This window comes from Leptonychotes weddellii, chromosome 14 (assembly GCF_054177405.1).
Source record: "Leptonychotes weddellii isolate Sample4059 chromosome 14, ASM5417740v2, whole genome shotgun sequence".
In the NCBI taxonomy this organism is placed as follows: domain Eukaryota; kingdom Metazoa; phylum Chordata; class Mammalia; order Carnivora; family Phocidae; genus Leptonychotes; species Leptonychotes weddellii.
The window spans coordinates 22,824,788-22,850,584 of NC_138382.1; the positions used below are offsets into that span (position 1 = coordinate 22,824,788).

At 38.9% G+C, this 25,797-nt stretch overlaps 1 protein-coding gene across 2 annotated transcripts in view; it reads right to left on the reverse strand.

Annotated features, from left to right (window-relative positions):
• Positions 1-216: 216 nt before the first annotated feature.
• The window catches only part of C14H9orf153 (chromosome 14 C9orf153 homolog), a 51,217-nt gene continuing 25,636 nt past the window's right edge, over positions 217-25,797 (reverse strand). Inside the window, exons 2-4 of one of the 2 annotated variants that reach the window (XM_031037984.2) lie at positions 12,862-12,953; positions 11,377-11,884; positions 217-1,067 (exon numbers count right to left, since the gene is read on the reverse strand). In XM_031037984.2, the coding sequence (XP_030893844.1) occupies positions 832-1,067; positions 11,377-11,884; positions 12,862-12,927 (810 nt within the window). In that variant the 5' untranslated portion in view covers positions 12,928-12,953 and the 3' untranslated portion in view covers positions 217-831. Of the gene's footprint in view, positions 1,068-4,812; positions 8,148-11,376; positions 11,885-12,861; positions 12,954-25,797 lie in introns of those variants that run through there. The other variant, XM_081802913.1, reaches the window with a different exon arrangement.

Genomic DNA, 25,797 nt, shown 5'->3' on the forward strand with positions numbered 1-25,797 from the left:
TTTATTCATTTATTCATTCACTCCACATATAACTATGAATATTTATTATATGTCAAGAAATATTCTAGGCACTGACAATATGACAACAAACAGAAGGACAGGATTCCCAGTGGGAAAGATGGACCAATATTAGTGGACAAGGAAAAAAATCATATACAATTTTAATAATGATATAGTAAAAAAATCATATATAATTTTAATAATGATATAGTTGTAGGATTATACAATCATATAGATACTAAGCAGAGAATTAAAATAAGGTTGTGTGTTGGAGATGGATGGGGTGGCCTCTTTAGACTAGCTGGCCAGGGAGTGCTCTCTGAGGTGAAGCGTTAGAATCTGGGATATAACAGATAAGGAGGAAGCAGCCATGTGAGATCCAAGGGGATCTCACTCCAGGCAGGAGAGAGCCCACTATCAATGTCCCAAGGCAGGAACACACTTAGTAGTTGAACCAAAAGAAGGCCGTGTGGCTGGATGATGGGGTCTGAGGGACACTAAACGTACGATGAAGTCACCAAGTATGAAGGGATCAGAAGATGAGGGTTTTGTGGATGTTCACTTATACCCCTCATTGTTGACACTGCCAGGACCTACCCTGTTACCATGCATCCCTATTTCTTCCCTAACTACCATTTTGTTTGGGGTTTGCTTTGTATCGAATGAAAAGCCCTTAATTCCCCAGAGTCCTTTGCATCTAGGGATGGTCACATTACATGGTTCTGTTGTGTGTATCTAGAATTCTGATGGAAAGAGCTTCCCTTCCAGAATAAAAACGGAAGCTTATCAAAGATGGCTTTTCATTCTTCCCCATTCTTCCTGCTTGACACATTAATGCAATGTCCATAGGTTTAGCAGCCATCTTGAAACCATTTGAATGAAAACCACAAGTAAGAATTGAGATAAGAGAAAGGCAGGAGTCTGAGAGACTGATGATGATGTCATGGACCTACCACACTGCCCAGTTCTGCAGACCTCTGCACATCTTGTTGGATGCAATGAACAAAACTTTGTGTCTTTTAGGTGCTGGCATCCGGGCATTCTCTTACTTGTAACCAAACACAATCCTAAATCATAGGACACAGAATAGGAAAAAAACAATAGTTTAGGGAATTAGGAAAAATATTGAAATAAATCCAGCAATAATGGTAACCCCAAAAGAAGGAAAACTAATCCTGCATAATGGCTATATGTCATCGTGAAATTTAGTCTCAAATATTATAGAAGCCAAAACGAAGAAGAAATTTCTCAACACAACAACTACTACTAGTACTATTGTTAATACTAGTAATACTACAGAGCAAAGGTACACACTAAGGCAAAGCTCACATTTCTTATGTGTTTACCATGAGTCAGATTCTAAGCACTTGATATGTATTTAATCATTTAAGCCTCAGATATTTCACAGATGAAGATATTGAGGTATAGAGAGCTTAAGTGGGCTTGCCGTGGGTCAAAGAGCCAGGATTGCAATCCAGGTTGTCTGACCACAAGGCCTTTAGTAGTAACCAAAGTTTAGCAAATTCTCATAATGTCTGATGTATTTTCTTCTTTTATCTTTGGCAAAGAGTCTGCTCAAATCTTCTGTCTAAAAAAATTGGGTGGGATGAGCGTAAGGAAGACTGGAGCAAGAACCAGTGGCTAGCTCTCCCAGGCCATAATATTCCAGCATGGAAGAGCTCTAAGTGTGAATTTAGAATTATAAATTTGAATTTGGCCTTCCCAATTGTCATGAAGGATTATTGGTAAATGTAGAAAATAGCATATATTGTAGTCAATAATTCGCTAGCTTGATTTATACTTTAAACTATTTAGATATACTGTGTATGGGCCTCCATTTGTACTCCTCTGAGTAATAAAAATGTTAGGGGGTGGATCTCTCTATACAGAATGAAAATACATGAAAACAATTGTACATACATTGAAATGGGGAGAAGTGGAATCAGAGGGTCCTAAGGTAACAGTATGATTGAAACGTGGTGAAACAACAAACACACATTGGTTTTTAAGAAATTGAGGATGTTTGCTGTGATATCTAGGGTATCCACTACAAGTATAGGAGGATCACGTATAATTAACAAGCAAATAGAGGAGGGGTGAGGAATAAAAGTATTCAGTCAACCCAAAAGTAGACAAGAAAGTCAAGAAAGAGTAATACAGTCCAGGTAGGAAAAACAGAGAGCAAAGAGTAAGATGTTAGATATTGATTAACTAAATGATTAAATTACATGGGAATGGAATAAGTACTTCAATGAAAATCAAATATTGTCAGTCTGGATAAAAAAATTCCAATGGTATGCTGCTTATAAGAGACATAGGTATGAGAATACAAAAAGGTTAACTAGAAAAGGATGGGAAAAGATATATCATCTAGACATTAATAGAAAGTTGGTATATCAGGGTACTTGGGTGGCTCAGTCAGTTAAGCATCCGCCTTTAGTTCAGGTCATGATCCGAGAGTCCTGGGATCTGGCCTCTCGTCAGGCTCCGTGCTCAGCAGGGAGTCTGCTTCTCCCTCTCCCTCTGCTCCTCCCCCCACTTGTGCTCCCTCTCTCTCAAATAAATAAATAAAATCTTTAAAAAAAAAAAGAGAGAGAAGAAGCATCATTAGAGGGAAAGAGGATGCTTCCTCTTAATCTGAAAAGTTTTGTTCATCCAGAAGTTACAATATTTCTAAATTGCATGCCTTGAATAACAGCCTTATAGATGAAGCAAAAAATTAATAGAACTGAAAATAAAAGCAAAGCCCCCTTGAATCACAGTGGCAGATGTTAATACACACTTTCTCTCAGTAACTGACAAACAAAAATCAGTAGATCTACTGAACATTTGAATGACATGACTAACAAATTTGACATAATTGATATAAATAAAAATCTATGTCCAATTATAGAGGGATATAAATTCTTTTCAAGTACACACAAAACATTTACCAAAATTAACTATATGCTGGCCCTTAAAGCACATTTCATAGCACAGAAGTCACACAAAGTATGTTCTCTGACCACAGTGGAATTAAGCTAGAAATCAATAACAAAAGAATAACAGAACATATCCATATATTTAGCAACTAAGAAATATACTTCTAGTTATTTAAACACAATACACTTTTAAATAATCTTAAAGAATTCAAAGATGATATCACATTGGAAATTGGAAACTATTTTTTCTAAAATTTTTTTTTAAAGATTTTATTTATTTATTTGACAGAGAGAGAGAGCACAAGTAGGCAGAGAGGTAGGCAGAGGGAGAGGGAGAAGCCGGTTCTCGCTGAGCAGGGAGCCCGACATGGGGCTCCATCCCAGGACCCTAGGATCATGACCTGAGCCAAAAGCAGCCGCTTAACCGACTGAGCCACCCAGGCGCCCCTCTTTTTCTAAATTCTTAAGATGAACGTTAAATAATTGATTTTTGCTTTTCTTCTTTTCTAACATATGCATTTAGGTCTATAATTTTCCCTGTAAGCACATCTTTGAGTTGCATCCCACAATTTTTTTGGATACCCAAATGGGGAAATAATGAATCTTGCTCTCTTTCCTTATCATGTACGAAAATCAATCCAGGTGGATTGTAGATCTAAATATGAAATATAAAACAATAAAGCTTTGACAACATAAGTAGAGAGCTTCACAATCTTGGGAGAAGTAAAGAATTCTTAAACAGAATCCTCAAAGCTTTAGCCACAGAGGAAGAGACTGATAAACTAGACTCCATTAGAATTAGGAATTTGTTTGTCAAAAGACACTACTAAGAAAATTAAAAGGCAATGTAGGGAATTGGAGAAGGTATCTGAAATACATGTACAAAAGAACTCATATCAGAATGAAGATTTCTGACAAAGCAGTTAGAAAAAAGGGCAACACAATAACAAAAAGCTGACCTGTAAGCACATGAAAAGGGGCTCACCTCGCAAGTAAGCAGGAATATTCTAATAAAAATACAATGAGATATCACTACACCTACCAGAATGACTAAAACTTAAAGGGACAACAATACAGTCTTAGAAAGCAGTGAGACTTCATATACTCTGCTGGTAGAACTGTAAATTGGTACCACCAACTCTGGAAAAATGTTTTGCATTATCTGCTAAAGTTGAATATCTTCAGACTCTGAAATCTAGCAATTCCACCCAAGAGAATTGACACGTGCACACACGTGTATCAAAATAACTTCATAACAAGAGTGCTGTGCGGGTTAATTCCAGCAGGCCTAGAATTAGCCTGAGCTCTTTTGCTAAATGTCCCGCATCACAACCTACTGTGGCATGAAAACTACTGATTTATATTGTGGCTTTGTAACCATAGGTCTAAGAATTTTGGGGGTGGTTTGTACCACCTTATCAACATGGTTTATTGATAAGAGTGATATTGACGATTCTCACCTGGTTCCATGAGACTAGCAGTTGCTGGTTATGGAGCAGGAATACGCCTACTTGACCAATAAAATGTAAAAAGTAGTTGAGACTCCAGTTCATGCTCCCTGATTCTAAAGCGTTCCATGCACGCATTGATTCCTGAATGGAGAAAAGGAGTGTGTCCAGTATGGTCCTTACAGAGGGAGGACAATTCGAGCCTCCGTCTGGTCCCTCTGTACCCCTTGCTGTCATCTGTGACGCATATCCTTACTTTACTACTTTGCCATAATAAATCCTTTTCCTGCAATAAACTGGAGACTTGTAAGCATTCAGACTTCGGGTCCTGTGAGTCTTCTCTAGCAACCAAATCTTGCTTAACGGCCAGTGGTATTGCAAAGCCTTTTTTGTAATAACCCAAAACTGCAAATGACCCAAATATTCATCAATAGCAGACTGGATAAATAAATCAGGCTATATTCATACAATTGAATACTGAACAGCAATGAAAATGACTGCTAACTACATACAGATCATAGATGCATCTTACAAACATTATGCTCAAAGAAGCCAGATACCAGAGAATCTGTTGAATACATGTTCAAATGTGTGTTTACATTTGTATAAAACAGTGCAAAAATAGACAAAAGTGAATCTAAGGTACACACTGGTCACCTCTGGGGGGCGGGGGTGATGGAGTCATGATTAGGAGAGGGGCTTGTAGGCCATGTTCTATTTCATGACCTGGGCTGTTTCCATGGGTATGTTCAGTGTGCTATAATTCATTAAACTTGTGATTTTCTGTGTGATATTATAATTTTTTAAAAAGCTTATTAAAGGGGCACCTGGATGGCTCAGTCGGTTAAGCGTCTGCCTTTGGCTTGGGTCATGATCCCAGGGGCCTGGGATTGAGCCCCACATTGGGCTCCCTGCTCAGCAGGGAGTCTGTTTCTTCCTCTCCCTCTGCAATTCCTCCCTCTTGTGCTCTCTGGCTCTTTCTATCTCTCTGTCAAATAAATAAGTAAATAAATCTTAAAAAATAAAATAAAATCTTTAAAATACTGCAGCAGACACCGCAGACCCAATAACAGATTGGAACAGGTGAACTAAGCATTGGGAAAATCTCTCTCTCTTTTTTTTTTAAGATTTTATTTATTTGAGAGAGAGAGAGAAAGTGTGTGAGACAGAGCGAGCATGAGCAGGGGGTAGGGGCAGAGGGAGAGGGAGAAACAGGCTCCCTGCTGAGCAGGGAGCCTGATGTGGGAGATGTGGGACTCCATCCCAGGACCCTGGGATCATGACCTGGGTTGAAGACAGATGCTTAACCAACTGAGTCACCCAGGCGCCCCGCATTGGGAAAATCTTAATAAATGTTGAATCTAGGTGATGAGTATGTGTATGTTTATTACACAATTTTATTTATTTTTATGACTTTAAATATTTTCATAGTAAAAATGGGAAGAAAGATGTCAGGACTAGGTGGTTTTATAGCTGAGCGCTAGCTAGATTTTAAAGAATAAATATTTCCAATATTTAAATAGCGATGGCTTCACACATAAGATGAGCCCCCCCAATTCATTGTATGAAGGTCAGACAACTTTTAAAACTTTTTTTAAAAAACTAAAACATGCATGAAGAAAACTTTTTTTAAAAAACTATAACATGCATGAAGAAAAGTTTATAGTTGTGAGTACATAGCTGGGGGAATTTTTGCATGCTCAACACACTTGGGCACACGGATGAAAAAACAGAATATTACGAGCACCCTAGAAAACCCCTTCATGCCCATTTCTAGACAGTATCTCCTGCTGAAGATATTCAGTATGCTGAAGGCAAAATCTGATTTTAAAAAATAGTGCCAAAATAGGAAACTGCAGAATAAAAACTTAAATTGAGGCAAATTTTCTCTTTAAAAATGTTTTTATCTTATTTTATTTTAAGCTTTTATTTATTTATTTGGGAGAGAGAGAGAGAGAGATAAAGATAGCAACAGAGAGCATAAACAGGAGGAGAGGGAGAAGCAGACCCCCTGAGCAGGGAGCCCGATATGGGTCTCGATCCCAGGACTCTGGGATCGTGACCAGAGCCGAGGGCAGATGCTCAACCGACTAAGCCACCCAGGCGCCCCTCTTTTAAAAATATTTTTAAAAGATTTTATTTTTAAATATCTCTACATCCACCGTGGGGCTCGAACTTACAACCCCCAAATCAAGGGTTGCTTGCTCCTCCGAATAAGCCAGTCAGGCGCCCCAAATGGAAGCATATTTTCTAAATAAAATATCAGGAACTTGATTCCAGAATTATATTTTAGTATCTACACAACCATACACATATATTATTGATCATTTATTTGTTCACCATTATTTCTTGCACTCCTCCCAGTTCTACTAGAATACATACTTTGCTAGTGGTTTTTTCAGTAAGAGATTGTGGGTGGTAAACAGTTTCAGCTTTTACATTTTTCTAAAATGAATTTATTTTAACCCTGCTCTTTGAAGAACATCTGGCTAGCTGGTGAATTTCAGGCTGCCAGGTGTTTTCCTTCAGCATTTTGAGTATGTGACACCATCGCCCTCTGAAGTGTGCTGTTAACGGAAGCTCCGCTGTTGATCTGTCACTTGTGTGTGTGCAATTCATCATTCTCTCTGTATTTTCCTTTCTTGCTTACTGTGGTGCAGTTATGCTATGGTGTTTCTGGGTAGAGAGTTATTTTTATTTTCTTGCCAATCATTCAGTGAGGTTTTCCATTCAAGTTTTCATTCATATCATTTCTCGAAAATTATCAGTCATTTCATTTTCAAACATTGCCGTTCACCCTGTTTTCTTCTGCATCTTCCACTGGCTAGACTTCTAAACTTCTCATTCTACCCTCCACGATCCTTCTTTCAGAATTTGCTCCTTTGGTCTTATTGCACCATGATCTAGAAACTTCTCTCTCAGTGCTCTTTCAAGTCGTTAATCCTCTCTCTTAAGATACATCCAGTATACCATTGCAATAATTTATTGAGGGTTATTATGATTATTGTTTTACTTTCAATAATTATATGTTTCACTTTCAAGATTTCCAATTTGGTTTTTTTCCCCAAATCTTCCTGTTCTTGTTTTGTAAATACTACTTCCTTCCTCATGTCTTTAAGCAGTTAACGTATTATTTTTAAGTTCTCAGATTGATCTCTACATCCTCAGATTCTTTGATTTGTTGAAATTCTTTGATTTGTTGAATTTACCAACTTTTTAAAAATGATAATACACTTCTTCATGTGCGTAGAACATTTTAAAGAGCTAGTCTTGCTTGGTAGTTGTTCTTCATAGGTGCCCTTACTTTTCACATGATCTAGATTTACCTCAGCCCTGGTCCAGATGGGCTTCACTGGTCCAAACCTGGTCTTATATAAGCAGATCAATCTGAATCTTGTTCTCTATATTAATGGTTCAATTTTGAACTTTACATGAATATCATATAGACTCTGTTCCTATGTTCCATCTGCTTCTTTACTTTTCACATATAAGTTCAATGTTCTCAAAAACAAAATCCACATCCAAAACATTTAATACACTACATATTTTATTTAAGAAGAAGCTGCATTTTTTTTTAGATAATCAATTTGAGGGTAAATGACTAAAGACCTACGAACTACAGGGGGGTAAATGACACCAGGCATCTGCTGGTTCGCCACAAATCTCTTCTCACTGACGTAATTTATGTCTATGAATGAATCTAAAGTACTGTGCTTCCACGACGCAAGCCCCTTGTAGTATCTCCATTCCAGATCCCTTAGATCCATGAATTGTTTTTCTGCAAAGAATCGTATTTTCAAAGAATTACATGAAGCTGTTATTTAACCTTCAGTTATTCAGAGATGCTTCATGGACAGAATGAACCTTTGATGAACTTGAGTTTCCTTCTCCCTTCTGGTAGAAAGCTGTTTCTAGAGCTTTATAAATGAAGTGGGCACCTATGGTGTTCATCTGATCTAAAGTCCTCCTCCAAATGGGAAACTGGGTGGGCCTGGTTAACTGGGCTGGAGTGGACACTGCAGGGCCATAGCAGGTGGAGGAGCTCCCAATTCAGTGCCTGGATACTAATAATGGACAAATGGAGAGATCTACAGAGCACCAAGATCAAGACGGAGGAGAAAAGGATTGTAATGAGGGCTTAAAACAAGGACAAAGATTAGTCAGAAGTATATAGATTGCTAGTGTCATTTCTTCCAAGATGCTGGTGTAAGCCCTGGGTATAAAAGGCAGTGGCTAGCTACTCTTTCAGGACCTACCAACTTCAGGTGTCGCTAGTAATTACAATCCCTTCAAGAAGCCAATGAACCATGGAAAGTCAGGCCAAGATACACTGCATATTCTCCTACTCAGCATTTTCCTTTCCCTTCCTTTCAGTTTCCTTAATGACTACCTAAAATGTAAACCACCACCACCCCCCAAAAAAGAACAAAACAAAGAGCAAGGCCTGAGGCAGAGACTTGAGTATAAAACCAGAGGCCAGAGTCAAGGAGATGAGTGTGAGGAGTACAAGGAGAACAATGGGTACAGCAAACAAGCAGGAAGGCTGGTTTGATTCTCTCTTATCATTCTCCCTGTATGGTGATATTTGAGCAGATCAGCTATGGTCCAGATATGGCCCCTGTGCCAATCAGGCCTCCATCCCTGTCCTGGAAGAGCCTGAGTTTTGGTATATATTCTGTACATGTCTGAAATAGGAGACTGGGACCAGGGACTGTTCCTTGAGTTCATACCTTCCCTAGTGGAACAGATACTGGAGCAAGCTACTGGTGTTGAACATTGGTAGGCAACAGTGTCTCCTTAAGGGCAATTACCAAGTGTCAGGGAGTTTGACAAGATCTTGGCAGGCTTGGCATTGGAAGATCTGGTTATAGAAGGAAGGAAAGGGATATTTGACAAGAGAAGGCCACAGAGTTGATGATTTTGATTACTACAGAGCTTTGGATTGTGATCTATGGTAGATACTATAGGTTGGCTCACTGCAAATCCATTGCAATCCTCTTTTGCCTTCCTCTACTACAGAGGGTAAAAAGCTAAGATTTCAATGCAGTAAAGGGTGGCTATTGGACACAATTCTGACCAATGAGATGTAGGGAGAAGTCACTGGAGGAGGAGTGTTCTGAGAAAGTTTTGCTTCCCTATTAAAAGAGGACAAAGTAGCCAATGTGGCCCTTCGTCTTAGCCCCTTTTCCTGCCTGGAATGTGGCCATAGTACCTGGAGGTGAAGGAGATATCCTTTGGCCATGAAGACAAAAGCCATACACAAAAAGTTGGTGGAGCCTGGGTCCTTGACAATATCAAAAAGCATTGCTCCAAAACTTGTCTGCCTACTTCCAGACTTCTAAGTATATAAGAAAAATAATCTTTATTTGGTTTCTCTGTCATTTTTCGTCAAACACATTCCTAACCTACATGGTCCTACAGAATTTAGCCTGAGCAAGGGGAGCTGGTATGATAGAAGAACAAAATGGCAACACCCATTCTCTTTTCTTTCCCCAGTGTTTGGTGCTAATAAGCATATGTTCTATAATATTCTTTGATACACCAAGAGTCCTAAAGTTCTTCTGGGCTGAGAATACTTTAGGGACTGGCTGGCTGATAAAATGATAGTAATACTGGTCAATATAAGAGAATAAAAGATGAATTGCTGCAATGCCAATTAAACCTAAGAAATTACTGGATATTCTTCATATGGATGCCTACCTGGCTTCACGCATATTCCTTGAATAGACAGGATATGTACTTGAAATTCTACCTATAGGATCTGAGGAAATGAAGTCATGAAGACAGAGAAGAAACTCTGACAGAGTCTGGAAGGCCACAAGGGAGATCTCTAGAAGTTAGGTAGCCAGGAGGCAAGCCATGCGTTGGGAAGAAAGGACAATTTGGCTCCTGTGGATGGCAAAACCATAAACATCCTATCAAACATCCAAAGCCCTCAGTACTTTTTCAATAGGCTCTTTGGCAGTACTAATTGATTCCTAATACTTTCCATGCGTTTTCCTCTCTGGTCCCAGACTTTACCTTATGCACTTCTGTGGATTATCTAGGTCATTCTTATAATTGCCATGATTTCTACTTTTGCCTGGGTCCCAGAACACACAAAGTATAACTCTATCAAAGGGATTTAAAACCTGCATTAGATTCTGTCAAGACATTAGTGTGGGGAGTTACAGCAAAGACTGTTCCAGCATCTTGGACCAAATGTGAGCACAGTAATCAATCTATGCCTTTGAATTTGTTCCTCTACCTCTCCCACTACTTTTAGTATAAAAATGGTGCTGTCAAAATATTTGCTGTGCAAATGGTTTTATCTTGAGTCAAGAACCTACTTCAGGAAGTTTCAAATATTTTATGTCATTGACTTAATCTATTTTTTTACAGCTACATAGAATGACAAATTATTACCTCCCTCAAATGAAGGAAAATGAAGACCTTAGAAGGCACCCCCTTCTCATTGAAACTCACCATCATATATTTTATATATTTTTAACTTTCTCTGAATAGTCTCTGTTTTTTAAGGAACATCTTCCTATTAAAGTGTGAGAAATGAAGGGAGGAGTTTCCTCTTGTTGTTTGTAGAGATGTATCGTAAAGAAAGAGTAAAGGTTCCTGAAAAAATATCTAAAAATACCCCTCTCAATTGCACTAAAGCAAAGATACTTAAGAAAAATAAGCCATTATTCAGTAAATATTTAGCTAAGTTCATAATAGTTATGGGTGACTTAGGGTCCAAGTTTAACTAGCTAATTTTATAAAGGTGACTTTAAGTACCACATCCATAATACTCCTTTGCGAGACTAGACCTGAGACTGGACCCTGGAATGTTCGGGTCTCTGTTCTCTACCTCACATTGGCACTGTAGGCAGCAAGCACTTCAGCCATGAGTCCCAGGACTGCAAGATTCCCATGGGTCACCATTTGACTATTTTGGCTCTCATAACCTAAATAAACCTTGCAGTAAGATTTCCACGAATTTCCCCCCACAGAGCCTCAACTGTTTAGATTACCTGGATCAACTAAGAAGTACTTAGCAATTTTGTCTTCAAAGATAAAATTTTCTGGCCTGATCCTGGAAATGCCGAGCATGTGTAATATGTTGGCACTCTGAGTCTTCTCGTCTATGGGGACGGGGACTGGTGACAAAGATTTGGAGTGATCGATGAGAATCTCATAGGGAAAAGTGTGTGCAGGAGGAGGAATCCCACATTGAAAGAGCCTCTGCTGGGATCTGGTGAGTCTCTCCACTGGAGAGAGTGAGCTGGTCAACAAGCTTCGGTACAGCAGTTCGGTCATAGAGTCTGGTTTCTCCTCTTCTTTTCTCACCACCTTGCACACGAAAACAGGCTGGAGGTGTTCTCCCTTCACATCATCAGTTCCACTGGTGAGTGACATGGCATTCACATTTTGACTAAGCATTTTCTGAGCTTCACTAGGTGAAATACTGTGAGTTTTTAGGAGATTTGATTTCTTGCTGTCCTTATTAAAATCCTCAACAAAAGCATACAATTCTGGCAGCTGTGGAGGGGAAGAGGTGGGAAGTCATGAGATTGGCTGACAATGTAATTGGTAGACCCCAAAACCCTAGAACAAAAAGGATACCAAGTAACCATGAAAACAGAAGCATCTGTCTTTGGAAGATATTTTTGCCTAACTAACCCGGTTAAGGGTGGCAGTGTCAAATCTCACAGTCATTCCCAGAAAGGGGTATTATTTAGATGCACCACTTAAACCATGAAATGGGCCCGTCAGACTTGGACCCTAAAGTCTGTAAGATCTTTCTAATGTAAAGTATGATGAGTTGCCATGGAGAGAGAGAGAGCTGTGGAGGGTTGCAACCTTTGTTTTGAGTAAGGCTACGTTTTTTTTAAGGAAGAAAGAGAGCCAGATAATGCAGATATCAAAGCTTCATCCTGGTGTGCAAAGGGTTCAGAGTGTTCGGGAATGCAGTGCAAAGGAAGCTCTAATAGTCCTCATTCGCTGGAATATTTTACCAAAGCAAGTAGATACATTTGCGGAGTGTTTGGCAATAGTTGCTGGCAGAGAAGACAACAAAGATTTCCTCAGAGTACCTTCCTTATCTAAAATCCTATACTGAAGGAATAAAATCTCACTTTCTAGAGCATCTTGCTTACTAACTCCATTATTCCTAAGGAACTAGTTGGAAGGCCAGAAAGGCCAAAGTGAGAGCCCAAATTTAGGTCATTGGCCCCAGTGCAGTTTCCCGTCAATCCTAGGCCGTTCTGTGCAAGAGCAACAAATACAAAGTGGGCTGAGGTGGGTGAATGGCTTTTTAACAACTGCCATTATCGTGAAAACAGTTTAGCTCTCGCACTTTCCTGCCCGAGGAAGTGCTTCATTTCACTGTGACAAAAGAGCATAAGTCTTCCTGGGGCCCCCCAAGTATGCCACCAGGTATTCGGTAGCTCAAATTTTCACCATTTTTGAAATGTCAAGTTTCCCCTGTGGAGTATTACAGAATTGTAAGCACGTACCGAACATCTGAGAGACTCTGCCGCCTCCCCGTCTTCATCTGGATTGGTGTCACTACTGAGAAACATTATGAGGGGATTTTATTCTCTAATTCCTGAGAAAGCAATAGAAGAGAAGATGGAGTGAAAGGTCAACAATCCAGCAAAGTACAAGGCAGGAGGGTTGGGGATGGGTAATACTTTTTATGTCCCCAGAACTTTTTAAGTGGGACACTTTTAAAATTTTATACCATTTTAAATTTTCTTTTGTTTTCTTCTTACCCTAGGTCTATCAAATTACTCACATGCCAACCAAATATTTTCTCTGAAACACCTCAAATTCGTATATGACATATATGCTCAGGCATTTAATACTAATTCAAAGAATCCTATATGGGTTGTTTAGTATTTTTGTCTTACATATTTTTTTTGTCTTACATATTTTGATCCACTTCCAGTTTATCTAAAGAAAAACTCCCTTATTCCTTACCCAGGAAAAGTGCTTTTTATTCAGGAGGAAAAAGCTAATAAAACAATAACAGCGGGGCACCTGGGTGGCTCAGTTGGTTAAGCGACTGCCTTCGGCTCAGGTCATGATCCTGGAGACCCGGGATCGAGTCCCGCATCGGGCTCCCTGCTCAGCGGGGAGCCTGCTTCTCCCTCTGACCCTCCTCCCTCTCATGCTCTCTGTCTCTCATTCTCTCTCTCTCTCAAATAAATAAATAAAATCTTTAAAAAAAAAAAAACAATAGCAGCAATTAACCTTTTGAAATGATTTGCTTTGGGCCAGAGGTACCAGTCCGCATTTTACAGATGGAATTGTGTTTAATCCCTTTGTGAGGAGTTAGAGACATCCACAGAATCTTTACCATTGGTCTCATCAGTAAGTGGCAGCTCAGGATGCTCCCACATTTTTAAAAAAGATTTTATTTATTTAGAGAGTGAGAGAGCGAGTGGGGGGAGGAGCAGAGGGACAGGAAGACAGAATCTCAAGCAGAACCCCCCACTGAGCATGGAGCCTGAGGTGGGGCTCGATCCCACCACCCCAAGAGCATGACCTGAGCCAAAACAAGAGTCGGGTGCTCAAGCGAGCCACCCAGGCGCCCCTGTCTGCTCCCACATGTGACCCTGGGTTGGCTTTATGCTTGTCTTTGACCAGCAGCATGAGGTATAAGTGACATTGTGTGGGTGCCAGAGCCTAGGCCGTAAGCTTTGCAGCTTCACTTCACACTCCTGGAATCCCAAGCCACCATGCAAAGAGGTCCAGCTACCCTTCTAGAAACCCCATGGGGAGCTGAGAGCCAGCACCAACCACTAGACATGTATGTGAGGCCATCTTGAATCACCCAGCCCCATTCACGCCTCCAAATGGCTACAGCTGCCTGAGCAACTCCAGATGAGCCCAAATGGAGAACAACAGCCACCCAGCTATGCCAGCCAACAGCAAAATTATGGCAAATAATGAATTATAGATGTTTCAAGACACTAAGGTTTGAGTGGACTGTTAGTTACACAGCAATAAATAGCAGATAAACCTCACAATACTTCACATTCTTGGTTTAATTTATTCCAGTGAATCCTCTGTTGGAGATAAGGGAGTGTATGAGGGAAAATATCTTCCTGGGTACCACTGCATCCAGACTGGTAACTGCAATAATTGGATGAGTATCAGAGATGAGCCAACAATACTCTTGGTGTTTGGGATGAAATAAAAATAATTAGGTTCTTCCTCTTTTCCAAGCAAAACAGAAAAGCCCAGAATGAATACATTTATATATGAATATGTTTATATTCATTCTGGGTTTTTCTATTTTGCTTGAGAAGAAGGAAAAAGTAATATATATTTGAATATATATTCATTCTGGGATATCTATTTATCTAACTATCTATCTACCTATTACTTGGATATACATATATCCAAATATATTACAGTCACTAGTGAGTATACTATATCAATATATATGACCAAAAAAAGCACAATGTAATGCAGCGTGATGACCCCCTTTCCTACATTTGCACAGCGGCTTCATAGATATGTCTATCGCTGACCAGTTAAAATAAGACTTGATTGTACTTTCCTTTTTTTGACTGTACTTTCCTTTTGTTAGTTCTTGCAAAGGAAAACATTTCTCTAACTCGCTTCATTTAAAACCTCATTGTCTCCTGGGCAGCCATTACCTCTGTCTTCCAGTGGTAACACCCACCATGAGAGGGTTGCCTTTTCCCATGACCAATGGACAATACATTTTTTTCCTTTTTCCTCCCCCTAAAGAGAGTTTGACTTAACCCCCAACTACACACACATGCTGAACTTTAATCAGAATTACTGATGCAGATAAATGATTTCCAACTTCAGTGGCCAATCTGACAAATCTGTACTCATTTCATTACAATAAGATTGACCACAGGGAGTGGGACACAAGGAAGGTTAGATTCCTGGTGATTCTCTTTGCAGAATTACTATGGAGGACACCTCCCTTTTGTTGAAGAGTCAGGGTCAGGATTCAGAATGCTATAATAGATCACTAGCCAAAGATGCTTTTATCCACTCTAATGCTGACTTCACTAACATGCTTTTCACTTAATGCTCTTGGCTGGAGCCAAGACAATGACTAAACCTAGATTAGCCCCTTAATCCAACTTCTCATGGAGAGTGTTCCTGGAGAGGTCATGAAAATATAACCAGTGGGCCTGTTACAGATTCATGCAACTTGAAGGAGCCTCTGCAGGGGCTCTTCAGTACTTCTATTCATCTTTTATTATTCCTAGAAATTCCCACAATAAATTCTAGTTTTCCTGAGAAGAGCCAGGGCATCTCACAGGAACTCCCTGGGGTGGCATCCTCTTCTCCAGTTGTATTCACATGCAATTCTTCATCCTGCCCTCTGATCCAGAAGGAAGAGGCTCCCTGCTCATCTAATGGTAGCATTCTCTCTCCTACCCAGGGGGTATATTCTATTCTCCTCTTAACTCTTGTGCAAAATTTCCCTGGCACTGGGAAAACAACTTTCTCCTCTTTGCTTCTCCACCATTCCCTTACCCTCAATCTCATGTTCCCCCATGGCTTCTTCCTTTCTTTACAAACATGTAAAATCTTTTTCATTTGGGAGAAAAATACAACTTCTCTTTTCTTCTATCATATCACTAACTCTCCAATTTTCTCTCTCTTTTACTTCTGCACTTGCTATTTTTATATACTCATGATCGAATCTCCAGTATAATGACATTAGCTTCCACTCTTCTTGATGAACCAAAATTGAATTTTTTTAAAGTAATCTCTACACCCAACATGGGGCTCAAACTCACAACCCTGAGATCAAGAGTCACAGCTCTTCCTACCGAGCCAGCCAGACAACCCCCAAAACTGAATTCTTGAAGGCAGTATTGACTTCTTAATCATCAATTCTAAAGTAGTTTTTACAGTCCTCATTTTTATCCATCTCAACTCTTTTATTCATTTATTTTTTTAAGTAGGTTCCATGACCGGCACAGAGCTCCATGTGGGGGCACAATCTCATGACCCTCAATCTCATGAGATCAAGAGTCGGATGCTGAACCGACTGAGCCACCCAGAATGAAGCTGGACCCCTACCTCAATCCATAAAATGAAATTAACATAAAATGGATTATAGACCTGAATGTAAGAGGTAAAACTATAAAACTCCTATAAGAACATGGGAGTAAATTTTCATGATCTTGAGTTAGGCAATGGCTTCTTGAATAGAGCACCAAATGCACAAGCTAAAGAATAATACAATAGATAAATTGGAACTTCATCAATTAAAATTTCTGTGCTTCCAAAGACACCCTAAAGAAAGTGAAAAGATAAGTCACAGAATGGGAGAAAATGTTTGTAAATCATATATCTGACAAGTGACTTGTGTCCAGAATGTACAAAGAACATTTACAACTCAATAATACAAAGACAAATAACTTGATTTAAAAATGGACAAGAGATTTGAATAGAGATTTCTGCAAAGAAGATATACACATGACTGATAAACACGTGCAGAGATACTCAACATCATGAACCATCAGGAAAATGCAAATTTAAGCCACAATAAGATATCTTTCACTCCCACTAGGATGGCTATAATAAAGACAGATAATAACAAGTGTTAGCAAGGATTTAGAGAAATTGGAACCATCACACATTGGTGGAAATAAAATATGGTGTGGTCATTTTGAAAAACAGTTTGGCAGTTCCTCAAAATGTTAAACACAGAGCAGCCATATGACCCAGTTGTTTTACTCCTAGGTATATACCCAAGAGAAATAAAAACACAATCCACCCAAAAATTTATATATGAATATTCACAGCAGTATGATTCATAATAGCCAAACAGTGGAAACAACCCAAATGCCCATCACCTAATGAAAGGATAAACAAAATGTGGTACTTCCATACAATAGAATACTATTCATTGATAACAAGGAACGAAGTTCTGATACCTGCTACAACAGGATAAACCTTGAAAAATTAGGCTAAGTGAAAGAAGCAATTCACAAAAGGTCACGTATTGTATGATTGCATCTATATGGAATGTATAAAATAGGCAAATCCATAGAGACAAGAAGTAGATTAACAGAAACTAGCCTAAGGCTGGGGGGCATGCAGGAATGGGGAGTGACTGCTAATCAATATGGGGTTTCTTTGGGGTGGGTGATAAAAATTCTAAAATTGATTGTGTGATGGTTGCACAACTCTCTGAATATACTTAAAATTATTGAATTGTGACTGGACGAATTTAATGGTATGTGAATTGTTTGTCAATAAAACTATTAAAAATGATCTGGAAGGAAAATGATAGCTATGAAAGATAGACTAAGGAGATGCAACATATTTAACTGGTTACCCCAAAAGAAAAAACCCCAAATCATGGAATAGAAAAATATTTAGAAATAAAATTCTAGAAAATTTTCCTGGAATTAAGGATTTAAATCTACATATTAAAATATCAGAATGGCTAGCACTAAAACATATTCTAGTGAAGTAATTGAGCTTCAGGAAAAAAAGAAATGAAGTCTCAGTTTTATCTATAGCAACAGTCAGACAAAAAGACAAAAAAGCAAAACAAAGTTTGAGTCAAGGATTTTTCTATTTATCCAAGCTATGTTTGAAAGAATAAAAGCTCAAGAAAAATTTTTGATCTTGCAAGAACTCAGGAAATATTGTTCCCATTGGACTTCAGGCAGCCAAGAGATGAATGGACTTCAGAAGTAAAGGATCTTCCAGCAGTAGGGCAAGGTTGCTTGTAAGGGAAAATTACAAATGCATATACTCTCTGAACCTAGGATTCCCACTTCTAAATACTATATATTCTTACATTTGAAAAACATATTTTCATAGGCGACAATGAAACATAACTGAGGTTATTCACTGCAACACTGTTTATAACAGCAACAGACTGAAAACAACTTGAGGGTCCTAAGAGAATGAGGGCTCCAAACAAACTCAATGTCCATCCACAGTATAAAGGATAAGTTGTGTATTTTCATACAATAGAATAATCTTCAGCAAAAGATTCTATACTTTGTTACAATGCATGTAACACTCAAATATAAGCAAACTTAATCTATAAAGTTAGGAGCCAAGACAGTTTTTACCTTGGGAGGGGTCAGTGCTGGAACATGAGAATTCCATAGCTCTGGTCATGTTTTGTTTACTTGATCTGAATGCTACTTGTGTTTAACTTACAGAAATCCACTGAGCTTTATCTCTATAATCTGTGCACATTTTCATATGTATGTTAGACATCGGGGCACCTGGCTGGCTCAGTCAGAAGATCATATGTCTCTGGATCTCAGGGTCGTATGTTCAAGTCCCACTTTGGGCAGAGAGATTACTTAAGTAAATAAAAATTTTTTTGAAAAAGATACCAACAGAAACTTTATCTAAGATGGAGAAAAACAGTTTCCAGGGAAAAGGGAAGAAAGTCAAGAAAAATCCATTCACAGTGTTTGTGGGCAACCAATGGGTCTGGATGTAACTGTCAATACTGAAGGATTAATGATAATGGAAAGGATCCAGTATGATAAATAGATGTCACAAAGTAGGAAAAAAACACATTGGAAGAGAAGTATAAAATAAGCAAAATCTAGGTTAAGGATGTTCTATGACAAAACATGAGGGGGGCGCCTGGGTGGCTCAGTTGGTTAAGCGACTGCCTTCGGCTCAGGTCATGATCTTGGAGTCCCGCATCGGGCTCCCTGCTCGGCAGGGAGTCTGCTTCTCCCTCTGACCCTCCTCCCTCTCATGCTCTCTGTCTCTCATTCTCTCTCTCTCAAATAAATAAATAAAATCTTTAAAAAAAAAAAAAAACATGAGGAACCATAGTTGATAATCATTGACTGTGTAACTGTTTCATTGAAATTTATGATATTTTTCTACTTTTCTTCAATTTTTAAATTATATTTTTATCTCCACATTTTGTTTTTGCAATTCTACTTTTGTTTGCAATTTGTCATAAATAATTACCTAAATCCTTAGTTTATGGAAGAATTATTCAAGGAAACAGGCAATTTTATAATCAAAATTCTCCATGCTCTCAGTAATGTATAGAATTGTTGAATCACTATATTGTACGTTATATTCTATGTTAACTATACTAGAATTAAAATAAAAAGCTTAATAAAAAAAATTTTTAAAAATTCTCCATGCTCTGAAAGAAAATAAAACATGGGTTCTGTGAAAAAGAAGGGATAAGACAATAGAATATATTAGGAAAAAAAGAATGAAGGCATTAAGACTATAAGAAGATGATAATTATAAAAAATAGTAAAGAACATATACTTGGTCCTACTAAAGAAGAAAACAGAACAAAATATTAAAAGGTATAATTTTTTAACTTTGCTAAATGAAAGGCCCATAATAGTTCATCATGACTGAAAAAGTAATAAGAATGATAGAGATGGAGCCACATATTGTCAAGGAAAATAATAATCACAAACACATACAGCGTTTACAATGTGCCAGACACTGCTCTGAGTTCTTTTATATATTAACTAACTTGATATTCATAAAAATGAGTAGATGCGGGGCGCCTGGGTGGCTCAGTTGGTTAAGCGACTGCCTTCAGCTCAGGTCATGATCCCAGGGTCCTGGGATCGAGCCCTGCATCGGGCTCCCTGCTCTGCGGAAAGCCTGCCTCTCCCTCTCCCACTCCCCCTGCTTGTGTTCCCTCTCTCGCTGTGTCTCTCTCTGTCAAATAAATAAATAAAATCTTAAAAAAAAAAAAAATGAGTAGATGCTATTATCAGCCCCACCTTACAAACTGGGGACTGAGGTATAGGTAAGTTAAGAATACAGTTAAGACTCCAAAATGGTGAAGATAAAAACATTGAAATTATTTCATATCGATGAGCTGTTGGGAATAAAGGCAAACTTACAGGACATTTGGGAGAATACAGCCTTCTTGGCAATCTGGCAATATCTATTAACATTCAAAATGGTGTTTTTTTTTTTTTTTAATGACTCTACAGTTGTGTTTCTTGAAATTTTTCCTGCAGAAATTGTTGGCCAACTGTATAAATTATGAACCAAGTTCTTCATGCAGCATTGTTTATATTAACAAGAAATAAGGAGAATTAAGATAATGTGCAGAAGAAAATCTGAGGTAAGGAAGACAGATGCAGAGAAAGTCCTGGTGCCAGTCCATTTCCTGGTGCCCATCACTCCTGAAACTGGTACCATGGTGTACCTTCTGCATTGTAGTTATGTTTGCCAAAAATTTCCCTTTGCTTATGATCATTTATATTTGGGTTTCTGTCCTCCCCAGCCCAATTCTGATAAATATATTTGATGTATGAAGAGGTTTATTTTTTTTATTTTTTTTATTTTTTAAAGATTTTATTTATTTGACAGAGAGAGACACAGCGAGAGAGGGAACACAAGCAGGGGGAGTGGGAGAGGGAGAAGCAGGCTTCCCGCTGACCAGGGAACCTGATGCAGGGCTCGATCCCAGGACTCTGGGATCATGACCTGAGCCGAAGGCAGACGCTTAACGACTGAGCCACCCAGGTGCCCCTATAAAGAATTTTTTAAATCATTAAGTAAAAGATGAACAACTCATTAGAAAAAAAATAATGGAAAAATAGTAAAGGGCTTGAAGAGGAAATTCTCACAATTAAGCATGAACAAAGTCAGTAAACATAAGGATATGCTCAATTCACAGGAAATTGCAGGCAAAAACATGTAAAATGACATTTTAACATTATCAGGTTGGTAAATGTCAATATAGTGATAATGTCCATTTATTGGAAGGGTGGAGAGAAACTGGCACTCTCATTCAATGTTAGAGGGAGTGAAAATTGTCCAAACTTTAGAGAAAAATCTGTCAATGTGCACTAGAATATGTGGGCTCTTAGAACTAATAGTGCTATTTCTAGGGATATGTGCTAAAGAATAACCAGAAAATTGGGTAAAGGATATTCATTTTCAATTGCTCATAATATTAAAAAGCTGAAATAGGTAATTAAATCAGTAAGAGATTAACTTTTTAAAAATCGTTTAAACTACGATGCCATGTAACCATTAAAAAGGAAAAGGTAATTTAAAAAATATTTTTCTTGGAGGGGACGATGGTGACAGAGTAGGAGGCATTAGGTTTGCCTTGTCCCACAAATACAACTAGATAACTATCAAATCATCCTAAATACCCCAGAAATCGATTATAAGACTGGCAGAACAAACTCCACACCCAAATGTGGAGAAGAGGCCACATCGAAGAAGGTAGGAAGTGCAGAGACACATGGCTTGGGAGAAAAATGGGTAGTGGCTGCTGTGGTGGGGAGAGAGCCGCAGTCATGAAGAAGTGCAAGAGATAGACCAGCACACAGGAGATCTCAGAGGAGAGCTAAACGAATTCCCACAGCAATTGGCTTGGAAAGCAAGAGGGCCTGATTTTTGTGAGTTCTTGTAACCAGCGAGGCTTAGAGCCTGGAGTTTCAAAGGTCAGTGTGCTTGGCTCTGGGAGAGCTCAAAGGACATTAGGGCTGCTCTTGGAGAGAAGGTAGAGCAAATAGTCCATGGACACACAGCATGGAAACAGCAATCTGAAAAGCACCTGGGGCATACAGTGGGGAGGTTAGTTGCTCATCTCAGAGCTGTCCCAGAGAGACAGCATTCCCAGAGAGACCCTTCTGGGAACAAAGGAACTAGCCAGCACTGTTTCCCTCCCCCACCCCTCAGCATAAACACAGACCCACCTGCAGGAACCAACAATGCATCAACACTCACTACCTAACTTGCTTACACCAAGCCCTGCCCATCTTGCACTGGAAATGCCCCACCCCCCAGTAATACTTGCCTCAATCCCAGCACAGCTGGCCCCCTCTCCCAGAAGACTGGCCCAAACCCCTGCCAGTACCATGTGTCCTGACCTGAGAGCTTTGTGAGGCCTTGGCTCCAGTGGTGGTGGCAACAGGTCTCATTTTGCAAGCAGGCCAGAGCTTACCTAGTTAAAACATGCCATATTCAGGCCAGGGACCAAACACTGCCCACGACAGGCAAAAAGAGCCCCTGCCAGTGACTGGCACAAAGGATAAAGTGGCCAGAATACAAAAGCAGAGTGTACACAGCACATACTGGAGACACTCCCTGAAGCACCAGGCCCTGGGGGAAGAACAGACACAGTACAGGAGGCACTACAGGACCTCTTCTTCAGAAGGCCATTACCCTCAAGAACAGGAGACGTAGCTAACTTTCCTAACACAGAAACAGGCACAGAGACTTAGACAAAATGAGAAGACAGAGAAATTTGTCCCAAATGAACAAACAGGACAAGGCCATGGACAGAGATGTAAGCAAAACAGATACAAGTAACATGCCTAATGGAGAATTTAAAGCAATTATCATAAGGATACTCACTGGATTTGAGAAACGAGTGGAGGACATCAGTGAGACTATTAACACAGAGATAAGGAATAACATAGCAGAGATAAAGGACTCAATAAACAAATTAAGAAACAGGCTTAATGGAATGAACAGCAGGCTGGAAGAAGCAGAGGAACGAATTAATGACCTAGATGACAGAGTAACGAAGACTAAACAAGCTGAACAAAATGGACTAAATGCTCCAATCAAAAGATATAGGGTGACAGAATGGATAAAAAAATAAGACCCATCTATATGCTGCCTACAAGAGACTCATTTTAAAGATTTATTTATTTATTTATTTATTTGAGAGAGTGAGAATGAGAGAGAGTACATGAGAGGGGGGAGGGTCAGAGGGAGAAGCAGGCTCCTCGCCGAGCAGGGAGCCCGATGCGGGACTCGATCCCAGGACTCCAGGATCATGACCTGAGCCGAAGGCAGTTGCTTAACCAACTGAGCCACCCAGGCGCCCCAAGAGACTCATTTTAGACCTCAAGACACCTGCAGATTGAAAGTGAGGGGATGGAGAAACATTTATCATTCAAATGGATGTCAAAAGAAAGCTGGAGTAGCAACACTTATATCAGACAAACTAGACTTTAGAACAAAGACTGTAAAAATAGACAAAGAGTGACACTATATAATAATAAAGGGGACACTCCAAGAAGATATAACAATCGTAAATATTTATGCACCCAAATTGGGAGCACCCAAATACATAAAACAATTAATAACAAACAAAAGGAACTAATCCACAATAATACAATAATAGGGGCCTTTAACACCCCCTTTATATCAATCAATGGATAGATCATCCAAACAGAAAATCCACAAAGAAACAGTGGCATTGAATGACACACTGGTCCAGATGGACTTAACAGATATATTCAGGACATTCTCCTAAAACAGCAGAATACACATTCTTTTCAAGTGCACATGGAGCATTTTCCAGAATAGATCACAAATGAGGCCACAAAACAAGCCTCAACAAATTCAAAAAGATTGAAGTCATACCATACATCTTTTCTGACCACAACACTATGAAAACTAGAAGTCATCCACAAGAAAAAATCTGGGAAGAACACAAATACAAGCTACTAAACAATGAATGGCGAACCAGGAAATAAAACAAGAATAAGAAAGTACATGGAAGCAAATGATAATGAAAACACAATGGCTCAAAACTTCTGGGATACAACAAAAGTGGTTCTAAGAGAGAAGTATATAGAAATACAGGCTTATCTCAAGAAGCAAGAAAAATCTCAAGTAACCAAACCTAACCTTATACCTAAAGGAGCTGGAAAAAGAATAAACAAAACCTATAACCAGCAGAAAGAAGGAAATAATAAAAAAAATTAGAGGAGAAATAAATGAAATAGAAACTAAAAAAAACCCAATAGAAAAGACCAATGAAACCAGGAGCTGGTTCTTTGAAAAAAAAAATCAATAAAATTGATAAAACTCTAGCGAGACTTATCAAGAAAAAAAGAGAAAGGACAACCCCTCCCCCCAAAAAAGAGAAAGGACACAAAAAAATAAAACTACAAATGAGAAAAAAATAACAACACACACCACAGAAATACAAACAATTATAACAGGATATTATGAAAAACTATGGGGCACCTGGGTGGCTCAGTCGTTAAGCATCTGCCTTTGGCTCAGGTCATGATCCCAGGGTCCTGGGATCGAGCCCGTCAGGCTCCCTGCTCAGTGGGAAGCCTGCTTCTCCCTCTTCCACTCCCCCTGCTTGTGTTCCCTCTCTGGCTGTGTCTCTCTCTGTCAAATAAATAAAATAAAATCTTAAAAAAAAAGAGAATATTATGAAAAACTATATGCCAACAAATTGGACAACCTGGAAGAAATGGATAAATTCCTAGAAACATACAACTTACCAAAACTGAAATAGAAGGAAATAGGAAACTTGAACAGACTGGTAACCAGCAATGGAATTGAATGAGAAACCAAAAAACTCCCAGCAAACAAAAGTCAAGGACCAGATGGCTTCACAGGCTAATTTTACCAAATGTTTAAAGAAGAGTTAATACCTATTCTTCTCAAACTATTCCAAAAAAAATAGAAAAGGAAGGAAAACTTCTAAATTCACTCTATGAGTACAGCATTACCCTGATACCAAACCAGATAAAAACACCACAAAGAGAACTACAGGCCAATATCTTAGATGAACATAGATGCAAAAATCCTCAACAAAATACTAGCAAACTGAATCCAACAGTACATTGAAAAAAATCATTCACCACGATCAAGTGGGATTTATTCCTGGGTTGCAAAGGTGGTTCAATATTCACAAATCAATCAATGTGATACATCACATCAGTAAGAGAAAGGATGAGAACCATATGATCATTTCAACAGATGCAGAAAAAGCACTTGACAAAGTACAACATCCATTCATCATAAACTCTCAACAAAGTAGTTTAGAGGGAACATACCTCAACACAATAAAGCCTATATATGAAAAACCGACAAATAATATCATCCTCATTGGGGAAAACCTGAGAGCCTTTCCCCTAAGGTCAGGAACAAGACAAGGATGTCCACCCTCACCACCTTTACTCAGCATAGTACTAGAAGTCCTAGCCACCGCAATCAGACAACAAAAAGAAATAAAAGGCATCCAAATTGGTTAGGAAGAAGTAAAACGTTCAATATTTACTGTGACATGATACTATATATAGAAAATTCAAAAGACTCCACAAAAAAACTGCTAGAACTGATAAAAAATTCAGTAAAGTTGTAGGATACGAAATTAATCTACAGAAATCTGTTGCATTTCTATACACCATAATGAAGTAGCAGAAAGGGAAATTAAGAAAACAATCCCATTTACAATTGCACCAAGAATAATAAAATGCCTAGGAATAAACCTAACCAGAGAGGTGAAAGACTTATACTCTGAAAACTATAAAACACTGAAGGAAATTGAAGATGACATAAATGGAAAGACATTCCATGTTCATGGATTGGAAGAACAAATATTGTTAAAATGTCTATACTACCCAGGGACTCCTGGGTGCTTCAGTTGGTTAAGTGTCAGACTCTTGGTTTTGGCTCAGGTCATGATCTCA